This window comes from Salvelinus fontinalis, unplaced genomic scaffold, assembly GCF_029448725.1.
Source record: "Salvelinus fontinalis isolate EN_2023a unplaced genomic scaffold, ASM2944872v1 scaffold_0212, whole genome shotgun sequence".
Taxonomy (NCBI): domain Eukaryota; kingdom Metazoa; phylum Chordata; class Actinopteri; order Salmoniformes; family Salmonidae; genus Salvelinus; species Salvelinus fontinalis.
In genome coordinates this window covers 248,176-271,451 of record NW_026600421.1, presented here as the reverse complement: position 1 = coordinate 271,451, position 23,276 = coordinate 248,176, and the positions used below count along the sequence as shown (strand labels likewise).

The 23,276-nt window shown below is 45.2% G+C and overlaps 1 protein-coding gene across 1 annotated transcript in view; it reads right to left on the bottom strand.

The window, feature by feature from the left end:
- Positions 1-14,166: 14,166 nt before the first annotated feature.
- The window catches only part of LOC129844724 (glutamate receptor-interacting protein 1-like), a 101,883-nt gene continuing 92,773 nt past the window's right edge, over positions 14,167-23,276 (bottom strand). The window contains exons 7-8 of the mRNA XM_055912777.1: positions 21,690-21,759; positions 14,167-14,707 (exon numbers count right to left, since the gene is read on the bottom strand). Coding sequence (XP_055768752.1) covers positions 14,590-14,707; positions 21,690-21,759 — 188 coding nt within the window. The 3' untranslated portion in view covers positions 14,167-14,589. The remainder of the gene's footprint in view (positions 14,708-21,689; positions 21,760-23,276) is intronic.

Below are 23,276 nucleotides of genomic sequence, written 5' to 3'. Positions count from 1 at the left end.
GTTGGTCCAGTGGTTTTGACTAACAGAGAGGTTGGTACAGTGGTTTTGACTAACAGAGAGGTTGGTACAGTGGTTTTGACTAACAGAGAGGTTGGTACAGAGAGGTTGGTACAGTGGTTTTGACTAACAGAGAGGTTGGTACAGTGGTTTTGACTAACAGAGAGGTTGGTACAGTGGTTTTGACTAACAGAGAGGTTGGTACAGTGGTTTTGACTAACAGAGAGGTTGGTACAATGGTTTTGACCAGCAGAGAGGTTGGAACAGCGGTTTTGACTAACAGAGAGGTTGGTACAGTGGTTTTGACCAGCAGAGAGGTTGGAACAGTGGTTTTGACTAACAGAGAGGTTGGTACAGTGGTTTTGACTAACAGAGAGGTTGGTACAGTGGTTTTGACCAGCAGAGAGGTTGGAACAGCGGTTTTGACTAACAGAGAGGTTGGTACAGTGGTTTTGACTAACAGAGAGGTTGGTACAATGGTTTTGACTAACATAGAGGTTGGTACAGTGGTTTTGACTAACAGAGAGGTTGGTACAGTGGTTTTGACTAACAGAGAGATTGGTACAGTGGTTTTGACTAACAGAGAGGTTGGTACAATGGTTTTGACTAACAGAGAGGTTGGAACAGTGGTTTTGACTAACAGAGTGGTTGGTACAGTGGTTTTGACTAACAGAGAGGTTGGTACAGTGGTTTTGACTAACAGAGAGGTTGGTACAGTGGTTTTGACTAACAGAGAGGTTGGTACAGTGGTTTTGACCAGCAGAGAGGTTGGTACAGTGGTTTTGACAAGCAGAGAGGTTGGTACAGTGGTTTTGACTAACAGAGAGGTTGGTATAGTGGTTTTGACTAACAGAGAGATTGGTACAGTGGTTTTGACTAACAGAGAGGTTGGTACAGTGGTTTTGACTAGCAGAGAGTTTGGTTCAGTGGTTTTGACTAACAGAGAGGTTGGTACAGAGAGGTTGTTACAGTGGTTTTGACTAACAGAGAGGTTGGTACAGTGGTTTTGACTAACAGAGAGGTTGGAATAGTGGTTTTGACTAACAGAGAGGTTGGTACAGTGGATTTGACTAGCAGAGAGGTTGGTTCAGTGGTTTTGACTAACAGAGAGGTTGGCTCAGTGGTTTTGACTAACAGAGAGGTTGGAACAGTGGTTTTGACTAACAGAGAGGTTGGTACAGTGGTTTTGACTAACAGAGTGGTTGGTACAGTGGTTTTGACTAGCAAAGAGGTTGGTACAGTGGTTTTGACTAACAGAGAGGTTGGTACAGTGGTTTTGACTAACAGAGAGGTTGGTACAGTGGTTTTGACTAACAGAGAGGTTGGTACAGAGAGGTTGGTACAGTGGTTTTGACTAACAGAGAGGTTGGTACAGTGGTTTTGACTAACAGAGAGGTTGGTACAATGGTTTTGACCAGCAGAGAGGTTGGAACAGCGGTTTTGACTAACAGAGAGGTTGGTACAGTGGTTTTGACTAACAGAGAGGTTGGTACAATGGTTTTGACTAACAGAGAGGTTGGAACAGTGGTTTTGACTAACAGAGAGGTTGGTACAGTGGTTTTGACTAACAGAGAGGTTGGTACAGTGGTTTTGACTAACAGAGAGGTTGGTACAATGGTTTTGACTAACAGAGAGGTTGGTACAGTGGTTTTGACTAACAGAGAGGTTGGTACAGTGGTTTTGACTAACAGAGAGGTTGGTACAATGGTTTTGACCAGCAGAGAGGTTGGAACAGCGGTTTTGACTAACAGAGAGGTTGGTACAGTGGTTTTGACCAGCAGAGAGGTTGGAACAGTGGTTTTGACTAACAGAGAGGTTGGTACAGTGGTTTTGACTAACAGAGAGGTTGGTACAGTGGTTTTGACCAGCAGAGAGGTTGGAACAGCGGTTTTGACTAACAGAGAGGTTGGTACAGTGGTTTTGACTAACAGAGAGGTTGGTACAATGGTTTTGACTAACATAGAGGTTGGTACAGTGGTTTTGACTAACAGAGAGGTTGGTACAGTGGTTTTGACTAACAGAGAGATTGGTACAGTGGTTTTGACTAACAGAGAGGTTGGTACAATGGTTTTGACTAACAGAGAGGTTGGAACAGTGGTTTTGACTAACAGAGTGGTTGGTACAGTGGTTTTGACTAACAGAGAGGTTGGTACAGTGGTTTTGACTAACAGAGAGGTTGGTACAGTGGTTTTGACTAACAGAGAGGTTGGTACAGTGGATTTGACCAGCAGAGAGGTTGGTACAGTGGTTTTGACAAGCAGAGAGGTTGGTACAGTGGTTTTGACTAACAGAGAGGTTGGTATAGTGGTTTTGACTAACAGAGAGATTGGTACAGTGGTTTTGACTAACAGAGAGGTTGGTACAGTGGTTTTGACTAGCAGAGAGTTTGGTTCAGTGGTTTTGACTAACAGAGAGGTTGGTACAGAGAGGTTGTTACAGTGGTTTTGACTAACAGAGAGGTTGGTACAGTGGTTTTGACTAACAGAGAGGTTGGAATAGTGGTTTTGACTAACAGAGAGGTTGGTACAGTGGATTTGACTAGCAGAGAGGTTGGTTCAGTGGTTTTGACTAACAGAGAGGTTGGCTCAGTGGTTTTGACTAACAGAGAGGTTGGAACAGTGGTTTTGACTAACAGAGAGGTTGGTACAGTGGTTTTGACTAACAGAGTGGTTGGTACAGTGGTTTTGACTAGCAGAGAGGTTGGTACAGTGGTTTTGACTAACAGAGAGGTTGGTACAGTGGTTTTGACTAACAGAGAGGTTGGTACAGTGGTTTTGACTAACAGAGAGGTTGGTACAGAGAGGTTGGTACAGTGGTTTTGACTAACAGAGAGGTTGGTACAGTGGTTTTGACTAACAGAGAGGTTGGTACAATGGTTTTGACCAGCAGAGAGGTTGGAACAGCGGTTTTGACTAACAGAGAGGTTGGTACAGTGGTTTTGACTAACAGAGAGGTTGGTACAATGGTTTTGACTAACAGAGAGGTTGGAACAGTGGTTTTGACTAACAGAGAGGTTGGTACAGTGGTTTTGACTAACAGAGAGGTTGGTACAGTGGTTTTGACTAACAGAGAGGTTGGTACAATGGTTTTGACTAACAGAGAGGTTGGAACAGTGGTTTTGAATAACAGAGTGGTTGGTACAGTGGTTTTGACTAACAGAGAGGTTGGTACAGTGGTTTTGACTAACAGAGAGGTTGGTACAGTGGTTTTGACTAACAGAGAGGTTGGTACAGTGGTTTTGACCAGCAGAGAGGTTGGTACAGTGGTTTTGACAAGCAGAGAGGTTGGTACAGTGGTTTTGACTAACAGAGAGGTTGGTATAGTGGTTTTGACTAACAGAGAGGTTGGTATAGTGGTTTTGACTAACAGAGAGATTGGTTCAGTGGATTTCACTAACAGACAGGTTGGTACAGTGGTTTTGACTAGCAGAGAGGTTAGTACAGTGGTTTTGAATAACAGAGAGGTTGGTACAGTGGTTTTGACTAACAGAGAGGTTGGTACAGTGGTTTTGACTAGCAGAGAGGTTGGTTCAATGGTTTTGACTAACAGAGAGGTTGGTACAGAGAGGTTGTTACAGTGGTTTTGACTAGCAGAGAGGTTGGTTCAGTGGTTTTGACTAACAGAGAGGTTGGCTCAGTGGTTTTGACTAACAGAGAGGTTGGAACAGTGGTTTTGACTAACAGAGAGGTTGGTACAGTGGTTTTGACTAACAGAGTGGTTGGTACAGTGGTTTTGACTAGCAGAGAGATGGTACAGTGGTTTTGACTAACAGAGAGGTTGGTACAGTGGTTTTGACTAACAGAGAGCTTGGTACAGTGGTTTTGACTAACAGAGAATTTGGTACAGAGAGGTTGGTACAGTGGTTTTGACTAACAGAGAGGTTGGTACAGTGGTTTTGACTAACAGAGAGGTTGGCACAGAGAGGTTTGTACAGTGGTTTTGACTAACAGAGAGGTTGGTACAGAGAGGTTGGTACAGTGGTTTTGACCAGCAGAGAGGTTGGTACAGTGGTTTTGACTAACAGAGAGGTTGGTACAGTGGTTTTCACTAGCAGACAGGTTGGTACAGTGGTTTTGACTAACAGAGAGGTTGGTACAGTGGTTTTGACTAACAGAGAGGTTGGTACAGTGGTTTTGACTAGCAGAGAGGTTGGAACAGTGGTTGTGACCAGCAGAGAGGTTGGTACAGTGGTTTTGACTAACAGAGAGGTTGGTACAATGGTTTTGACTAACAGAGAGGTTGGAACAGTGGTTTTGACTAACAGAGAGGTTGGTACAGTGGTTTTGACTAACAGAGAGGTTGGTACAGTGGTTTTGACCAGCAGAGAGGTTGGTACAGTGGTTTTGACAAGCAGAGAGGTTGGTACAGTGGTTTTGACTAACAGAGAGGTTGGTATAGTGGTTTTGACTAACAGAGAGATTGGTTCAGTGGATTTCACTAACAGAGAGGTTGGTACAGTGGTTTTGACTAACAGAGAGCTTGGTACAGTGGTTTTGACTAACAGAGAGGTTGGTACAGAGAGGTTGGTACAGTGGTTTTGACTAACAGAGAGGTTGGTACAGTGGTTTTGACTAACAGAGAGGTTGGTACAGAGAGGTTTGTACAGTGGTTTTGACCAGCAGAGAGGTTGGAACAGCGGTTTTGACTAACAGAGAGGTTGGTACAGTGGTTTTGACTAACAGAGAGGTTGGTACAGTGGTTTTCACTAGCAGACAGGTTGGTACAGTGGTTTTGACTAACAGAGAGGTTGGTACAGTGGTTTTGACTAACAGAGAGGTTGGTACAGTGGTTTTGACTAGCAGAGAGGTTGGAACAGTGGTTGTGACCAGCAGAGAGGTTGGTACAGTGGTTTTGACTAACATAGAGGTTGGTACAATGGTTTTGACTAACAGAGAGGTTGGAACAGTGGTTTTGACTAACAGAGAGGTTGGTACAGTGGTTTTGACTAACAGAGAGGTTGGTACAGTGGTTTTGACCAGCAGAGAGGTTGGTACAGTGGTTTTGACAAGCAGAGAGGTTGGTACAGTGGTTTTGACTAACAGAGAGGTTGGTATAGTGGTTTTGACTAACAGAGAGATTGGTTCAGTGGATTTCACTAACAGAGAGGTTGGTACAGTGGTTTTGACTAGCAGAGAGGTTAGTACAGTGGTTTTGACTAACAGAGAGGTTGGTACAGAGAGGTTGTTACAGTGGTTTTGACTAACAGAGAGGTTGGTACAGTGGTTTTGACTAACAGAGAGGTTGGAATAGTGGTTTTGACTAACAGAGAGGTTGGCTCAGTGGTTTTGACTAACAGAGAGGTTGGAACAGTGGTTTTGACTAACAGAGAGGTTGGTACAGTGGTTTTGACTAACAGAGTGGTTGGTACAGTGGTTTTGACTAAAAGAGAGGTTGGTACAGTGGTTTTGACTAACAGAGAGGTTGGTACAGTGGTTTTGACTAACAGAGAGCTTGGTACAGTGGTTTTGACTAACAGAGAGGTTGGTACAGAGAGGTTGGTACAGTGGTTTTGACTAACAGAGAGGTTGGTACAGTGGTTTTGACTAACAGAGAGGTTGGTACAGAGAGGTTTGTACAGTGGTTTTGACTAACAGAGAGGTTGGTAAAGAGAGGTTTGTACAGTGGTTTTGACCAGCAGAGAGGTTGGAACAGGGGTTTTGACTAACAGAGAGGTTGATACAGTGGTTTTGACTAACAGAGAGGTTGGTACAGTGGTTTTGACTAGCAGAGAGGTTGGAACAGTGGTTGTGACCAGCAGATAGGTTGGTACAGTGGTTTTGACTAACAGAGAGATTGGTACAGTGGTTTTGACTAACAGAGAGGTTGGTACAGTGGTTTTGACCAGCAGAGAGGTTGGTACAGTGGTTTTGACAAGCAGAGAGGTTGGTACAGTGGTTTTGACTAACAGAGAGGTTGGTATAGTGGTTTTGACTAACAGAGAGGTTGGAACAGTGGTTTTGACTAACAGAGAGGTTGGTACAGTGGTTTTGACTAACAGAGAGGTTGGTACAGTGGATTTGACTAGCAGAGAGGTTGGTTCAGTGGTTTTGAATAACAGAGAGGTTGGCTCAGTGGTTTTGACTAGCAGAGAGGTTGGAACAGTGGTTTTGACTAACAGAGAGGTTGGTAAAGTGGTTTTGAATAGCAGAGAGGTTGGTACAGTGGTTGTGACCAGCAGAGAGGTTGGTACAGTGGTTTTGACTAACAGAGAGGTTGGTACAGAGAGGTTGGTACAGTGGTTTTGACTAACAGAGAGGTTGGTACAGTGGTTTTGACTAACAGAGAGGTTGGTACAGAGAGGTTTGTACAGTGGTTTTGACTAACAGAGAGGTTGGTAAAGAGAGGTTTGTACAGTGGTTTTGACCAGCAGAGAGGTTGGAACAGGGGTTTTGACTAACAGAGAGGTTGATACAGTGGTTTTGACTAACAGAGAGGTTGGTACAGTGGTTTTGACTAGCAGAGAGGTTGGAACAGTGGTTGTGACCAGCAGATAGGTTGGTACAGTGGTTTTGACTAACAGAGAGATTGGTACAGTGGTTTTGACTAACAGAGAGGTTGGTACAGTGGTTTTGACCAGCAGAGAGGTTGGTACAGTGGTTTTGACAAGCAGAGAGGTTGGTACAGTGGTTTTGACTAACAGAGAGGTTGGTATAGTGGTTTTGACTAACAGAGAGGTTGGAACAGTGGTTTTGACTAACAGAGAGGTTGGTACAGTGGTTTTGACTAACAGAGAGGTTGGTACAGTGGATTTGACTAGCAGAGAGGTTGGTTCAGTGGTTTTGAATAACAGAGAGGTTGGCTCAGTGGTTTTGACTAGCAGAGAGGTTGGAACAGTGGTTTTGACTAACAGAGAGGTTGGTAAAGTGGTTTTGAATAGCAGAGAGGTTGGTACAGTGGTTGTGACCAGCAGAGAGGTTGGTACAGTGGTTTTGACTAACAGAGAGGTTTGTACAGTGGTTTTGACTAGCAGAGAGGTTGGTACAGTGGTTTTGACTAACAGAGAGGTTGGTACAGTGGTTTTGACTAACAGAGAGCTTGGTACAGTGGTTTTGACTAACAGAGAGGTTGGTACAGAGAGGTTGGTACAGTGGTTTTGACTAACAGAGAGGTTGGTACAGTGGTTTTGACTAACAGAGAGGTTGGTACAGAGAGGTTTGTACAGTGGTTTTGACTAACAGAGAGGTTGGTACAGAGAGGTTGGTACAGTGGTTTTGACCAGCAGAGAGGTTGGAACAGCGGTTTTGACTAACAGAGAGGTTGGTACAGTGGTTTTGACTAACAGAGAGGTTGGTACAGTGGTTTCCACTAGCAGAGAGCTTGGTACAGTGGTTTTGACTAACAGAGAGGTTGGTACAGTGGTTTTGACTAACAGAGAGGTTGGTACAGTGGTTTTGACTAGCAGAGAGGTTGGAACAGTGGTTGTGACCAGCAGAGAGGTTGGTACAGTGGTTTTGACTAACAGAGAGGTTGGTACAATGGTTTTGACTAACAGAGAGGTTGGAACAGTGGTTTTGACTAACAGAGAGGTTGGTACAGTGGTTTTGACTAACAGAGAGGTTGGTACAGTGGTTTTGACCAGCAGAGAGGTTGGTACAGTGGTTTTGACAAGCAGAGAGGTTGGTACAGTGGTTTTGACTAACAGAGAGGTTGGTATAGTGGTTTTGACTAACAGAGAGATTGGTTCAGTGGATTTCACTAACAGAGAGGTTGGTACAGTGGTTTTGACTAGCAGAGAGGTTAGTACAGTGGTTTTGACTAACAGAGAGGTTGGAACAGTGGTTTTGACTAACAGAGAGGTTGGTACAGTGGTTTTGACTAGCAGAGAGGTTGGTACAGTGGTTTTGACTAACATAGAGGTTGGTACAGTGGTTTTGACTAACAGAGAGGTTGGTACAGTGGTTTTGACTAACAGAGAGGTTGGAATAGTGGTTTTGACTAACAGAGAGGTTGGTACAGTGGATTTGACTAGCAGAGAGGTTGGTTCAGTGGTCTTGAATAACAGAGAGGTTGGCTCAGTGGTTTTGACTAGCAGAGAGGTTGGAACAGTGGTTTTGACTAACAGAGAGGTTGGTAAAGTGGTTTTGAATAGCAGAGAGGTTGGTACAGTGGTTGTGACCAGCAGAGAGGTTGGTACAGTGGTTTTGACTAACAGAGAGGTTTGTACAGAGAGGTTGGTACAGTGGTTTTGACTAACAGAGAGGTTGGTAAAGTGGTTTTGACTAACAGAGAGGTTGGTACAGTGGTTTTGAATAGCAGAGAGGTTGGTACAGTGGTTGTGACCAGCAGAGAGGTTGGTACAGTGGTTTTGACTAACAGAGAGGTTGGTACAGTGGTTTTGACTAACAGAGAGGTTGGTACAGTGGTTTTGACTAACAGAGAGGTTGGTACAATGGTTTTGACTAACAGAGAGGTTGGTACAGTGGTTTTGACTAACAGAGAGGTTGGTTCAGTGGTTTTGACTAGCAGAGAGGTTGGTTCAGTGGTTTTGACTAACAGAGAGGTTGGTACAGTGGTTTTGACTAACAGAGAGGTTGGAACAGTGGTTGTGACAAGCAGAGAGGTTGGTACAGTGGTTTTGACAAGCAGAGAGGTTGGTACAGTGGTTTTGACTAACAGAGAGGTTGGTACAGTGGTTTTGACTAACAGAGAGGTTGGTACAGTGGTTTTGACTAGCAGAGAGGTTGGTTCAGTGGTTTTGACTAACAGAGAGGTTGGTACAGTGGTTTTGACTAACAGAGAGGTTGGAACAGTGGTTGTGACCAGCAGAGAGGTTGGTACAGTGGTTTTGACTAGCAGAGAGGTTGGTACAGTGGTTTTGACTAACAGAGAGGTTGGTACAGTGGTTTTGACTAACAGAGAGGTTGGTACAGTGGTTTTGACTAACAGAGAGGTTGGTACAGTGATTTTGACTAACAGAGAGGTTGGTACAGTGGTTTTGACTAACAGAGAGGTTGGAACAGTGGTTTTGACTAACAGAGAGGTTGGTACAGTGGTTTTGACCAGCAGAGAGGTTGGTACAGTGGTTTTGACCAACAGAGAGGTTGGTACAGTGGTTTTGACTAACAGAGAGGTTGGTACAGTGGTTTTGACTAACAGAGAGCTTGGTACAGTGGTTTTGACTAACAGAGAGGTTGGTACAGAGAGGTTGGTACAGTGGTTTTGACTAACAGAGAGGTTGGTACAGTGGTTTTGACTAACAGAGAGGTTGGTACAGAGAGGTTTGTACAGTGGTTTTGACTAACAGAGAGGTTGGTAAAGAGAGGTTTGTACAGTGGTTTTGACCAGCAGAGAGGTTGGAACAGGGGTTTTGACTAACAGAGAGGTTGATACAGTGGTTTTGACTAACAGAGAGGTTGGTACAGTGGTTTTGACTAGCAGAGAGGTTGGAACAGTGGTTGTGACCAGCAGAGAGGTTGGTACAGTGGTTTTGACTAACAGAGAGGTTGGTACAATGGTTTTGACTAACAGAGAGGTTGGAACAGTGGTTTTGACTAACAGAGAGATTGGTACAGTGGTTTTGACTAACAGAGAGGTTGGTACAGTGGTTTTGACCAGCAGAGAGGTTGGTACAGTGGTTTTGACAAGCAGAGAGGTTGGTACAGTGGTTTTGACTAACAGAGAGGTTGGTATAGTGGTTTTGACTAACAGAGAGATTGGTTCAGTGGATTTCACTACCAGAGAGGTTGGTACAGTGGTTTTGACTAGCAGAGAGGTTAGTACAGTGGTTTTGACTAACAGAGAGGTTGGAACAGTGGTTGTGACCAGCAGAGAGGTTGGTACAGTGGTTTTGACTAGCAGAGAGGTTGGTACAGTGGTTTTGACTAACAGAGAGGTTGGTACAGTGGTTTTGACTAACAGAGAGGTTGGTACAGTGGTTTTGACTAACAGAGAGGTTGGTACAGTGATTTTGACTAACAGAGAGGTTGGTACAGTGGTTTTGACTAACAGAGAGGTTGGAACAGTGGTTTTGACTAACAGAGAGGTTGGTACAGTGGTTTTGACCAGCAGAGAGGTTGGTACAGTGGTTTTGACCAACAGAGAGGTTGGTACAGTGGTTTTGACTAACAGAGAGGTTGGTACAGTGGTTTTGACTAACAGAGAGCTTGGTACAGTGGTTTTGACTAACAGAGAGGTTGGTACAGAGAGGTTGGTACAGTGGTTTTGACTAACAGAGAGGTTGGTACAGTGGTTTTGACTAACAGAGAGGTTGGTACAGAGAGGTTTGTACAGTGGTTTTGACTAACAGAGAGGTTGGTAAAGAGAGGTTTGTACAGTGGTTTTGACCAGCAGAGAGGTTGGAACAGGGGTTTTGACTAACAGAGAGGTTGATACAGTGGTTTTGACTAACAGAGAGGTTGGTACAGTGGTTTTGACTAGCAGAGAGGTTGGAACAGTGGTTGTGACCAGCAGAGAGGTTGGTACAGTGGTTTTGACTAACAGAGAGGTTGGTACAATGGTTTTGACTAACAGAGAGGTTGGAACAGTGGTTTTGACTAACAGAGAGATTGGTACAGTGGTTTTGACTAACAGAGAGGTTGGTACAGTGGTTTTGACCAGCAGAGAGGTTGGTACAGTGGTTTTGACAAGCAGAGAGGTTGGTACAGTGGTTTTGACTAACAGAGAGGTTGGTATAGTGGTTTTGACTAACAGAGAGATTGGTTCAGTGGATTTCACTACCAGAGAGGTTGGTACAGTGGTTTTGACTAGCAGAGAGGTTAGTACAGTGGTTTTGACTAACAGAGAGGTTGGAACAGTGGTTTTGACTAACAGAGAGGTTGGTACAGTGGTTTTGACTAGCAGAGAGGTTGGTACAGTGGTTTTGACTAACAGAGAAGTTGGTACAGTGGTTTTGACTAACAGAGAGGTTGGTACAGTGGTTTTGACTAACAGAGAGGTTGGAACAGTGGTTTTGACTAACAGAGAGGTTGGTACAGTGGATTTGACTAGCAGAGAGGTTGGTTCAGTGGTTTTGAATAACAGAGAGGTTGGCTCAGTGGTTTTGACTAGCAGAGAGGTTGGAACAGTGGTTTTGACTAACAGAGAGGTTGGTAAAGTGGTTTTGAATAGCAGAGAGGTTGGTACAGTGGTTGTGACCAGCAGAGAGGTTGGTACAGTGGTTTTGACTAACAGAGAGGTTTGTACAGTGGTTTTGACTAGCAGAGAGGTTGGTACAGTGGTTTTGACTAACAGAGAGGTTGGTACAGTGGTTTTGACTAACAGAGAGCTTGGTACAGTGGTTTTGACTAACAGAGAGGTTGGTACAGAGAGGTTGGTACAGTGGTTTTGACTAACAGAGAGGTTGGTACAGTGGTTTTGACTAACAGAGAGGTTGGTACAGAGAGGTTTGTACAGTGGTTTTGACTAACAGAGAGGTTGGTACAGAGAGGTTGGTACAGTGGTTTTGACCAGCAGAGAGGTTGGAACAGCGGTTTTGACTAACAGAGAGGTTGGTACAGTGGTTTTGACTAACAGAGAGGTTGGTACAGTGGTTTCCACTAGCAGAGAGCTTGGTACAGTGGTTTTGACTAACAGAGAGGTTGGTACAGTGGTTTTGACTAACAGAGAGGTTGGTACAGTGGTTTTGACTAGCAGAGAGGTTGGAACAGTGGTTGTGACCAGCAGAGAGGTTGGTACAGTGGTTTTGACTAACAGAGAGGTTGGTACAATGGTTTTGACTAACAGAGAGGTTGGAACAGTGGTTTTGACTAACAGAGAGGTTGGTACAGTGGTTTTGACTAACAGAGAGGTTGGTACAGTGGTTTTGACCAGCAGAGAGGTTGGTACAGTGGTTTTGACAAGCAGAGAGGTTGGTACAGTGGTTTTGACTAACAGAGAGGTTGGTATAGTGGTTTTGACTAACAGAGAGATTGGTTCAGTGGATTTCACTAACAGAGAGGTTGGTACAGTGGTTTTGACTAGCAGAGAGGTTGGTACAGTGGTTTTGACTAACAGAGAGGTTGGAACAGTGGTTTTGACTAACAGAGAGGTTGGTACAGTGGTTTTGACTAGCAGAGAGGTTGGTACAGTGGTTTTGACTAACAGAGAGGTTGGTACAGTGGTTTTGACTAACAGAGAGGTTGGTACAGTGGTTTTGACTAACAGAGAGGTTGGAATAGTGGTTTTGACTAACAGAGAGGTTGGTACAGTGGATTAGACTAGCAGAGAGGTTGGTTCAGTGGTTTTGAATAACAGAGAGGTTGGCTCAGTGGTTTTGACTAGCAGAGAGGTTGGAACAGTGGTTTTGACTAACAGAGAGGTTGGTAAAGTGGTTTTGAATAGCAGAGAGGTTGATACAGTGGTTGTGACCAGCAGAGAGGTTGGTACAGTGGTTTTGACTAACAGAGAGGTTTGTACAGAGAGGTTGGTACAGTGGTTTTGACTAACAGAGAGGTTGGTACAGTGGTTTTGACTAACAGAGAGGTTGGTACAGTGGTTTTGAATAGCAGAGAGGTTGGTACAGTGGTTGTGACCAGCAGAGAGGTTGGTACAGTGGTTTTGACTAACAGAGAGGTTGGTACAGTGGTTTTGACTAACAGAGAGGTTGGTACAGTGGTTTTGACTAACAGAGAGGTTGGTACAATGGTTTTGACTAACAGAGAGGTTGGTACAGTGGTTTTGACTAACAGAGAGGTTGGTTCAGTGGTTTTGACTAGCAGAGAGGTTGGTTCAGTGGTTTTGACTAACAGAGAGGTTGGTACAGTGGTTTTGACTAACAGAGAGGTTGGAACAGTGGTTGTGACAAGCAGAGAGGTTGGTACAGTGGTTTTGACAAGCAGAGAGGTTGGTACAGTGGTTTTGACTAACAGAGAGGTTGGTACAGTGGTTTTGACTAACAGAGAGGTTGGTACAGTGGTTTTGACTAGCAGAGAGGTTGGTTCAGTGGTTTTGACTAACAGAGAGGTTGGTACAGTGGTTTTGACTAACAGAGAGGTTGGAACAGTGGTTGTGACCAGCAGAGAGGTTGGTACAGTGGTTTTGACTAGCAGAGAGGTTGGTACAGTGGTTTTGACTAACAGAGAGGTTGGTACAGTGGTTTTGACTAACAGAGAGGTTGGTACAGTGGTTTTGACTAACAGAGAGGTTGGTACAGTGGTTTTGACTAACAGAGAGGTTGGTACAGTGGTTTTGACTAACAGAGAGGTTGGAACAGTGGTTTTGACTAACAGAGAGGTTGGTACAGTGGTTTTGACCAGCAGAGAGGTTGGTACAGTGGTTTTGACCAACAGAGAGGTTGGTACAGTGGTTTTGACTAACAGAGAGGTTGGTACAGTGGTTTTGACTAACAGAGAGGTTGGTACAGTGTTTTTCACTAGCAGAGAGGTTGGAACAGTGGTTTTGACTAACAGAGAGGTTGGTACAGTGGTTTTGACTAACAGAGAGGTTGGTACAGTGGTTTTGACTAACAGAGAGGTTGGTTCAGTCGTTTTGACTAGCAGAGAGGTTAGTGTGTGTGATCTGAACTGAACTGGGCTGCAGACCCATCTGTATGTGTACTGGTGGAACATACTGCTGCCACCAGGGAGATACACACGACTAATGATGTGTGTGTGTGTGTGTGTCCAGTGTGTGTGTGTGTCCAGTGTGTGTGTGTGTCCAGTGTGTGTGTGTGTGTGTGTGTGTGTGTGTGTGTGTGTGTGTGTGTGTGTGTGTGTGTGTGTGTGTGTGTGTGTGTATGTGTGTGTGTGTGTGTGCGTGTGTGTGTATGTGTGTGTGTGTGCGTGCGTGTGTGTCCAGTGTGTGTGTGTGTGTGTGTGTGTGTCCAGTGTGTGTGTGTGTGTGTGTGTGTGTGTGTCCAGTGTGTGTGTGTGTGTGTGTGTGTGTGTGTGTGTGTGTGTGTGTGTGTGTGTGTGTGTGTGTGTGTGTGTGTGTGTGAGTGTGTGTGTGTGTGTCCAGTGTGTACGCACTACCTGAGTTGTCCTCGTCCTTGCGGATCTTGAGCTTGACCAGTTCTTCACACTGCTGGAGAATCTGAACAGCGTCTTCCATGGAACAGTTGTCCAGGCGGATGTTATCGATGGCCAGCAGCTTGTCCCCCAGCTCCAGAGTCCCAGTCCTGGGGGGAGAAACACACAGACCAGGGTTTAGAGGTGGCCAGCAGCTTGTCCCCCAGCTCCAGAGTCCCAGTCCTGGGGACAGAAACACACAGACCAGGGTTTAGAGGTGGACAGCAGCTTGTCCCCCAGCTCCAGAGTCCCAGTCCTGGGGACAGAAACACACAGACCAGGGTTTAGAGGTGGACAGCAGCTTGTCCCCCAGCTCCAGAGTCCCAGTCCTGGGGGGAGAAACACACAGACCAGGGTTTAGAGGTGGACAGCAGCTTGTCCCCCAGCTCCAGAGTCCCAGTCCTGGGGGGAGAAACACACAGACCAGGGTTTAGAGGTGGACAGCAGCTTGTCCCCCAGCTCCAGAGTCCCAGTCCTGGGGGGAGAAACACACAGACCAGGGTTTAGAGGTGGACAGCAGCTTGTCCCCCAGCTCCAGAGTCCCAGTCCTGGGGGGAGAAACACACAGACCAGGGTTTAGAGGTGGACAGCAGCTTGTCCCCCAGCTCCAGAGTCCCAGTCCTGGGGGGAGAAACACACAGACCAGGGTTTAGAGGTGGACAGCAGCTTGTCCCCCAGCTCCAGAGTCCCAGTCCTGGGGGGAGAAACACACAGACCAGGGTTTAGAGGTGGACAGCAGCTTGTCCCCCAGCTCCAGAGTCCCAGTCCTGGGGGGAGAAACACACAGACCAGGGTTTAGAGGTGGACAGCAGCTTGTCCCACAGCTCCAGTGTCCCAGTACTGGGGAGAGAAACACACAGACCAGGGTTTAGAGGTGGACGGGATGAGCTTCAATCCTATATTCTACATTGTGGACTATTATTGTAAATGTGTATTCATCTAGCGAGACTGGTGTCGTAGCTGAATCAGAATTAGTTAGGTAACATAGATAAATAAGATGTTTTATTTACTTTCATAATATGCTTATGTGGGATACTTGTCATTAGAATGTCTCTTTTTGGACTATACAGTCGGCAGTTGCATTTTCCTTTCTTCTCTCGGGAAAAGTCACTCGGGGCCCAGAGAGGTGAGAGGTCAGGCTTGTCTTTTACATGTCTGGTAATATGCAGAATATCAGAAAGGGAGAATTCAGAATTGAACATTGTCTTCATATGTGAATGTATCTGTTAAACCATGTGAAGGGCTCCACAATGTCTGTACTCCAGTCATTCCCTCCTTTTCTCATTGGGGGGAGGAGTATGGCAGTGTCTGGAACCATTGTATGTCCCCTCTGATGTTGCATGAATCTTGAGAGAGTGTATGACCTAGAAGTCACTCCCCTCAGGGAGCTTGTCCAGGGGTGGGGTGTATTTGAGATGGGAGTATCTAGAATTGACAATTGATATATGCCATTGGATTAGGTAATGTTTTGGTACTATGAAGTACCAAGAACGATTTTGAACCTCGTTTTAGAGAGCAAACTGAACGATAATTTATAGCTAATGCTATCTGACTATGGGATACTCCTCTCTCAAGTAAAAGGCCCTTTGTGAAGTTCCTGAGATCTGTGGTTCGTCATGTGAGTTGAGAGGTGTGTATCTTGGCTATAAAAGATACTAAGTATTCTTTTGTGAGCACTCTCAGAGAATTCATTTATAGACACTGAATTGATCTGAGAGTCAAAGGGCTATGGTGAAGCTCATATGAATTAAAGATGGACTTTAAAATATAACTCTGACTTGTGTGTGGTTTGTAAAGGAAATTACCACGACACTGGTTACACCACCAGTTCAGTGTTGCTCACATGCTGTTCTCTCACACCATAAACACTGATCTGAATGATCTTGTGTGGAAAAATCCATTATTCATCATGCGTCCACATACTGTACACAGTCATAGTTCTCACCAACACACAGACCGAATCCTAATCCAAAACTACCCCCCCATAGACAGATACTCAGATGTAAAGCATGTTTAACTCTGTCAGAGACTCAAACAGAGGACTGTTAACTGGAGTCCTGACAGAGACAAGTTGTTGAAATTAGACTCACAGAGACAAACTGCTGAAATGAGACTCACTGAGACCTGTTAACAGGAGCCCTGACAGAGACAAGATGCTGAAATGAGACTCACAGAGGCAAGCTGTTGAAATGAGACTCACAGAGACAAGCTGTTGAAATGAGACTCACAGAGACAAGCTGTTGAAATAAGACTCACAGAGGCCTGTTAACAGGAGTCCTGACAGAGACAAGCTGCTGAAATGAGACTCACAGAGATAAGCTGCTGAAATGAGACTCACACAGGCCTGTTAACAGGAGTCCTGACAGAGACAAGCTACTGAAATGAGACTCACAGAGGCAAGCTGCTGAAATGAGAATCACAGAGACAAGCTGTTGAAATGAGACTCACAGAGACCTGTTAACAGGAGTCCTGACAGAGACAAGCTGTTGAAATGAGACTCACAGAGGCAAACTGCTGAAATGAGACTCACAGAGACCTGTTAACAGGAGTCCTGACAGAGACAAGCTGCTGAAATGAGACTCACAGAGGCCTGTTAACAGGAGTCCTGACAGAGACAAGCTACTGAAATGAGACTCACAGAGACAAGCTGTTGAAATGAGACTCACAGAGGCAAGCTGCTGAAATGAGACTCACAGAGGCAAGCTGCTGAAATGAGACTCACAGAGACAAGCTGCTGAAATGAGACTCACAGAGACAAGCTGTTGAAATGAGACTCACAGAGACCTGTTAACAGGAGTCCTGACAGAGACAAGCTGTTGAAATAAGACTCACAGAGACCTGTTAACAGGAGTCCTGACAGAGACAAGCTGCTGAAATGAGCCTCACAGAGAGCTCTGTTAACAGGAGCCCTGACAGGCTGCTAAAATGGGCCAAATGCAGTGAGGTGAATGTAGAGCATCAATAACAAGGTCTGCATTCCAAATGGCACCCTATTCCCGATGTAGTGCACTACGGTTGACCAGGGAACATAGAGTTTTGATCAAACGTAGTGCACTACATAGGGAATAGGGTGCCATTTGGAATGCATGCCAAGCAGTCATCAGTTGGCTCCCTTCCCTCCCTTCACTATGACAACACAGAGGCAGAAAACAGAATACTGCTCAGTTGTCCTCATTCTGGAACATCATTCATATTCCAATGTAATCCAGAGAAAGAAACTCATTATTAAAATGACCAATAATCTCTTTTTTTTTTTTTTACTAATGTCCAAAATGTCTAAATCCTGAAAGGTATAAGGGACAACACCTGCCCAGTTTACCTGAAAGCTAGGTCATCGTTACGGTAAATACCCTAGTACAAGAGCATAGAAAAAGGTTGATTAATGTAAAACCTCTACTATAGCAGCAGAATGTAAACTAGAATCACATCATAACTCCCCAGTGCTTTCCTCTGTCTCCTTGACAGGGGTAACTAATACCTAGATAGAACAGGACTGGGTGCCTGTCCTCTGTCTCCTTGACAGGGGTAACTAATACCTAGATAGAACAGGACTGGGTGCCTTCCCTCTCTGTCTCCTTGACAGGGGTAACTAATACCTAGATAGAACAGGACTGGGTGCCTGTCCTCTGCCTCCTTGACAGGGGTAACTAATACCTAGATAGAACAGGACTGGGTGCCTGTCCTCTGTCTCCTTGACAGGGGTAACTAATACCTAGATAGAACAGGACTGGGTGCCTTCCCTCTCTGTCTCCTTGACAGGGGTAACTAATACCTAGATAGAACAGGACTGGGTGCCTTCCCTCTCTGTCTCCTTGACAGGGGTAACTAATACCTAGATAGAACAGGACTGGGTGCCTGTCCTCTGTCTCCTTGACAGGGGTAACTAATACCTAGATAGAACAGGACTGGGTGCCTTCCCTCTCTGTCTCCTTGACAGGGGTAACTAATACCTAGATAGAACAGGACTGGGTGCCTTCCCTCTCTGTCTCCTTGACAGGGGTAACTAATACCTAGATAGAACAGGACTGGGTGCCTGTCCTCTCTGTCTCCTTGACAGGGGTAACTAATACCTAGATAGAACAGGACTGGGTGCCTGTCATCTGTCTCCTTGGCAGGGGTAACTAATACCTAGATAGAACAGGACTGGGTGCCTTCCCTCTCTGTCTCCTTGACAGGGGTAACTAATACCTAGATAGAACAGGACTGGGTGCCTGTCATCTGTCTCCTTGGCAGGGGTAACTAATACCTAGATAGAACAGGACTGGGTGCCTTCCCTCTCTGTCTCCTTGACAGGGGTAACTAATACCTAGATAAAACAGGACTGGGTGCCTTCCCTCTCTGGCTCCTTGGCAGGGGTAACTAATACCTAGATAGAACAGGACTGGGTGCTTTGGGGAGAGAATCATAATCACTGATTAGTGCATAACCCAATTCCTCTCATCTTCCTCTCAGCATAATTACCAGATCTGTGTCCCAAATGGAACCCTATTATCTATATAGTGCACTAGTTTTGATCAGGTCCCATAGGGAATAGGTGCCAATTGGGCTGCAGACAAGGTAAACATATGTGTTGGTTGCGTAAGGCCTGGCATAACGAGGGCAGAGACAGAATGTGGGCTAATTAGTTAGAGCCCCGGTGGTAAACAGAATGTAGTGTCGCCTTGGTAACGGGTCTGGATGTAAACACAGAGAACATCCAGCCCAGTTACTGCAGAAGGAGGAGGGGTTTAAACTACATCTACATCTGTAGTGTGTGTGTGTGTGTGTGTGTGTGTGTGTGTGTGTGTGTGTGTGTGTGTGTGTGTGTGTGTGTGTGCTCCTCTACCCCCCCCCCCCCCACCCCTCCCTCAGCTGAGAATTCCCTCTCTCTGAGTGAGGCAATGAACAGAAGTTTCACGATCCGTTTCCACTTTGGGGGATTTAATTGAAGAACCGTGTCCGCTGCCTCCCACAACGAGATGATATCCGCTAGTTAGCTAGCGACTCAGTCGTCAAACTGGCCCACTTCAGTTAGTTAGCTAGCGACTCAGTCGTCAAACTGGCCCACTTCAGTTAGTTAGCTAGCGACTCAGTCGTCAAACTGGCCCACTTCAGTTAGTTAGCTAGCGACTCAGTCGTCAAACTGGCCCACTTCAGTTAGTTAGCTAGCGACTCAGTCGTCAAACTGGCCCACTTCAGTTAGTTAGCTAGCGACTCAGTCGTCAAACTGGCCCACTTCAGTTAGTTAGCTAGCGACTCAGTCGTCAAATTGGCCCACTTCAGTTAGTTAGCTAGCGACTCAGTCGTCAAACTGGCCCACTTCAGTTAGTTAGCTAGCGACTCAGTCGTCAAACTGGCCCACTTCAGTTAGTTAGCTAGCGACTCAGTCGTCAAGCTGGCCCACTTCAGTTAGTTAGCTAGCGACTCAGTCGTCAAATTGGCCCACTTCAGTTAGTTAGCTAGCGACTCAGTCATCAAACTGGCCCACTTCAGTTAGTTAGCTAGCGACTCAGTCGTCAAACTGGCCCACTTCAGTTAGTTAGCTAGCGACTCAGTCGTCAAACTGGCCCACTTCAGTTAGTTAGCTAGCGACTCAGTCGTCAAACTGGCCCACTTCAGTTAGTTAGCTAGCGACTCAGTCGTCAAACTGGCCCACTTCAGTTAGTTAGCTAGCGACTCAGTCATCAAGCTGGCCCACTTCAGTTAGTTAGCTAGCGACTCAGTCGTCAAATTGGCCCACTTCAGTTAGTTAGCTAGCGACTCAGTCGTCAAACTGGCCCACTTCAGTTAGTTAGCTAGCGACTCAGTCGTCAAACTGGCCCACTTCAGTTAGTTAGCTAGCGACTCAGTCGTCAAACTGGCCCACTTCAGTTAGTTAGCTAGCGACTCAGTCATCAAGCTGGCCCACTTCAGTTAGTTAGCTAGCGACTCAGTCGTCAAATTGGCCCACTTCAGTTAGTTAGCTAGCGACTCAGTCGTCAAACTGGCCCACTTCAGTTAGTTAGCTAGCGACTCAGTCGTCAAACTGGCCCACTTCAGTTAGTTAGCTAGCGACTCAGTCGTCAAACTGGCCCACTTCAGTTAGTTAGCTAGCGACTCAGTCGTCAAGCTGGCCCACTTCAGTTAGTTAGCTAGCGACTCAGTCGTCAAATTGGCCCACTTCAGTTAGTTAGCTAGCGACTCAGTCGTCAAATTGGCCCACTTCAGTTAGTTAGCTAGCGACTCAGTCGTCAAACTGGCCCACTTCAGTTAGTTAGCTAGCGACTCAGTCGTCAAACTGGCCCACTTCAGTTAGTTAGCTAGCGACTCAGTCGTCAAACTGGCCCACTTCAGTTAGTTAGCTAGCGACTCAGTCGTCAAACTGGCCCACTTCAGTTAGTTAGCTAGCGACTCAGTCGTCAAACTGGCCCAGTTTAGTAGGTTGATTGGTTGATTGATGTATTTACCTGTGAGCAGATTGATTGATGTATTTACCTGTGAGCAGGTTGATTGATGTATTAACCTGTGAGTAGGTTGATTGGTTGATTGATGTATTTACCTGTGAGCAGGTTGATTGATGTATTTACCTGTGAGCAGGTTGATTGATGTATTTACCTGTGAGCAGGTTGATTGATGTATTTACCTGTGAGCAGATTGATTGGTGTATCTACCTGTGAGCAGGTTGATTGGTTGATTGATGTATTTACCTGTGTGCAGGTTGATTGGTTGATTGGTGTATTTACCTGTGAGCAGGTTGATTGGTGTATCTACCTGTGAGCAGGTTGATTGGTTGATTGATGTATTTACCTGTGTGCAGGTTGATTGGTTGATTGGTGTATTTACCTGTGTGCAGGTTGATTGGTTGATTGGTGTATTTACCTGTGAGTAGGTTGATTGGTGTATCTACCTGTGAGCAGGTTGATTGGTTGATTGATGTATTTACCTGTGTGCAGGTTGATTGGTTGATTGATGTATTTACCTGTGAGCAGGTTGATTGATGTATTTACCTGTGTGCAGGTTGATTGGTTGATTGATGTATTTACCTGTGAGCAGGTTGATTGGTGTATCTACCTGTGAGCAGGTTGATTGGTTGATTGATGTATTTACCTGTGTGCAGGTTGATTGGTTGATTGGTGTATTTACCTGTGAGCAGGTTGATTGGTTGATTGATGTATTTACCTGTGAGCAGGTTGATTGGTTGATATATTTACCTGTGAGCAGGTTAATTGGTTGATTGATGTATTTACCTGTGAGCAGATTGATTGATGTATTTACCTGTGAGCAGATTGATTGATGTATTTACCTGTGAGCAGGTTAATTGATGTATTTACCTGTGAGCAGGTTGATTGGTTGATTGATGTATTTACCTGTGAGCAGGTTAATTGATGTATTTACCTGTGAGCAGGTTGATTGGTTGATTGATGTATTTACCTGTGAGCAGATTGATTGATGTATTTACCTGTGAGCAGATTGATTGATGTATTTACCTGTGAGCAGATTGATTGATGTATTTACCTGTGAGCAGGTTGATTGATGTATTTACCTGTGAGCAGGTTGATTGATGTATTTACCTGTGAGCAGGTTGATTGGTGTATTTACCTGTGAGCAGGTTGATTGATGTATTTACCTGTGAGCAGGTTGATTGGATGATTGATGTATTTACCTGTGAGCAGGTTGATTGATGTATTTACCTGTGAGCAGGTTGATTGATATATTTACCTGTGAGCAGGTTGATTGGATGATTGATGTATTTACCTGTGAGCAGGTTGATTGGTTGATTGATGTATTTACCTGTGAGCCACGCTGCCCTTCTTGATGTCGGAGATGATGAGAGCGTCCCCAGGTTTCCTACTGGACGGAGCTAGGAGCAGAGAAAGAAAGGATGGAAGTATGAGAGAGAGCAACAAAACCACAGGTTTATATAATTAACAAAACCACAGGATTATATCATTAACAAAACCACAGGATTAAATCATTAGCAAAACCACAGGATTATATAATTAACAAAACCACAGGATTAAATCATTAACAAACCCACAGGATTATATAATTAACAAAACCACAGGTTTATATAATTAACAAAACCACAGGTTTATATAATTAACAAAACCACAGGATTAAATCATTAACAAAACCACAGGATTATATAATTAACAAAACCACAGGATTATATAATTAACAAACCCACAGGATTATATAATTAACAAAACCACAGGTTTATATAATTAACAAAACCACAGGCTTAAATCATTAACAAAACCACAGGATTATATCATTAACAAAACCACAGGATTAAATCATTAACAAAACCAATTTATGAAAATGGCGTCTCATTCATTTCTTTGGCTGTATTTACACAGGCAACCCAATTCTGAGATTTTTTCAGATCAGCTCTGAAATAGAGATCTGATGTCATTGGTCAAAAGAGCAATTAGTGGAAAAAAATCTTAGAATTGGGCTGCCTGTGTAAATGCAGCCTTTAAAGTCGATGAAAAGCGTGTCAGCCTATAATATGGTTGGGCTGAGGGCCTTACAGGAAGGGAGGAAGGGTATCTGTTCTGAGTAAACAACTTCCCTCCCCTCTTCTCCAACCCATAATACTCCCTGCAGTCCTACTCCTTCCCTCCTCTCCTCCTCTACTCTCCTCCCCTCCCTTCCCTCCCCTACTCTCCTTCTCTTCCTCTCCTCTCCTCTCCTCTCCTCTCCTCTCCTCTCCTCTCCTCTCCCTTCCCTTCCCTTCCCTTCCCTCCCCTCCCCTCCCCTCCCCTCCCTTCCATTCCCTTCCCTTCCCTCCCCTCTCCTTCCCTCCCTTCCCTCCCCTCTCCTCTGCTCCCTTCTCCTTCCCTCCTCTCCTCCTCTACTCTCCTCCCCTCCCTTCCCTCCCCTCTCCTCCCCTTCTCTCCTCTCCTCTCCTCTCCTCTCCTCTCCTCCCCTCCCTCCCCTCTCCTCTTCTTCTCTTCTCCCCTCCTCCCTCCTCCTTCTCTCCTCCCCTCCTCTACTCTCCTCCCCTCCCTTCCCTCCCCTCTCCTACCCTACTCCTCTCCTCTCCTCTCCTTCCCTCCCCTCCCCTCCCCTCTCCTCTTCTTCTCCTCTCCTCTCCTCCCTTCTCCTTCCCTCCCCTGTACTTCACTCTATATTGTAGTCTGCTTAACAGTTTCAGTCCACTTCACTCCATAAACAACCACACATTACCTCCTCATCTCAGCTGACAAAACCACAGAGCCGCCTGTCATTACTGCAGCTCTTTACCTGGCCTGTCAAATTGCCAACTCAGTCCTATTGTAATTCTGCAGCTGCTTCCTGTGTCTATCTATATGTCAGAGGAGAGACAGGAGAGACAGGAGAGATGTTCTTTCTGTCTGCTCTGAAAGAGACCCA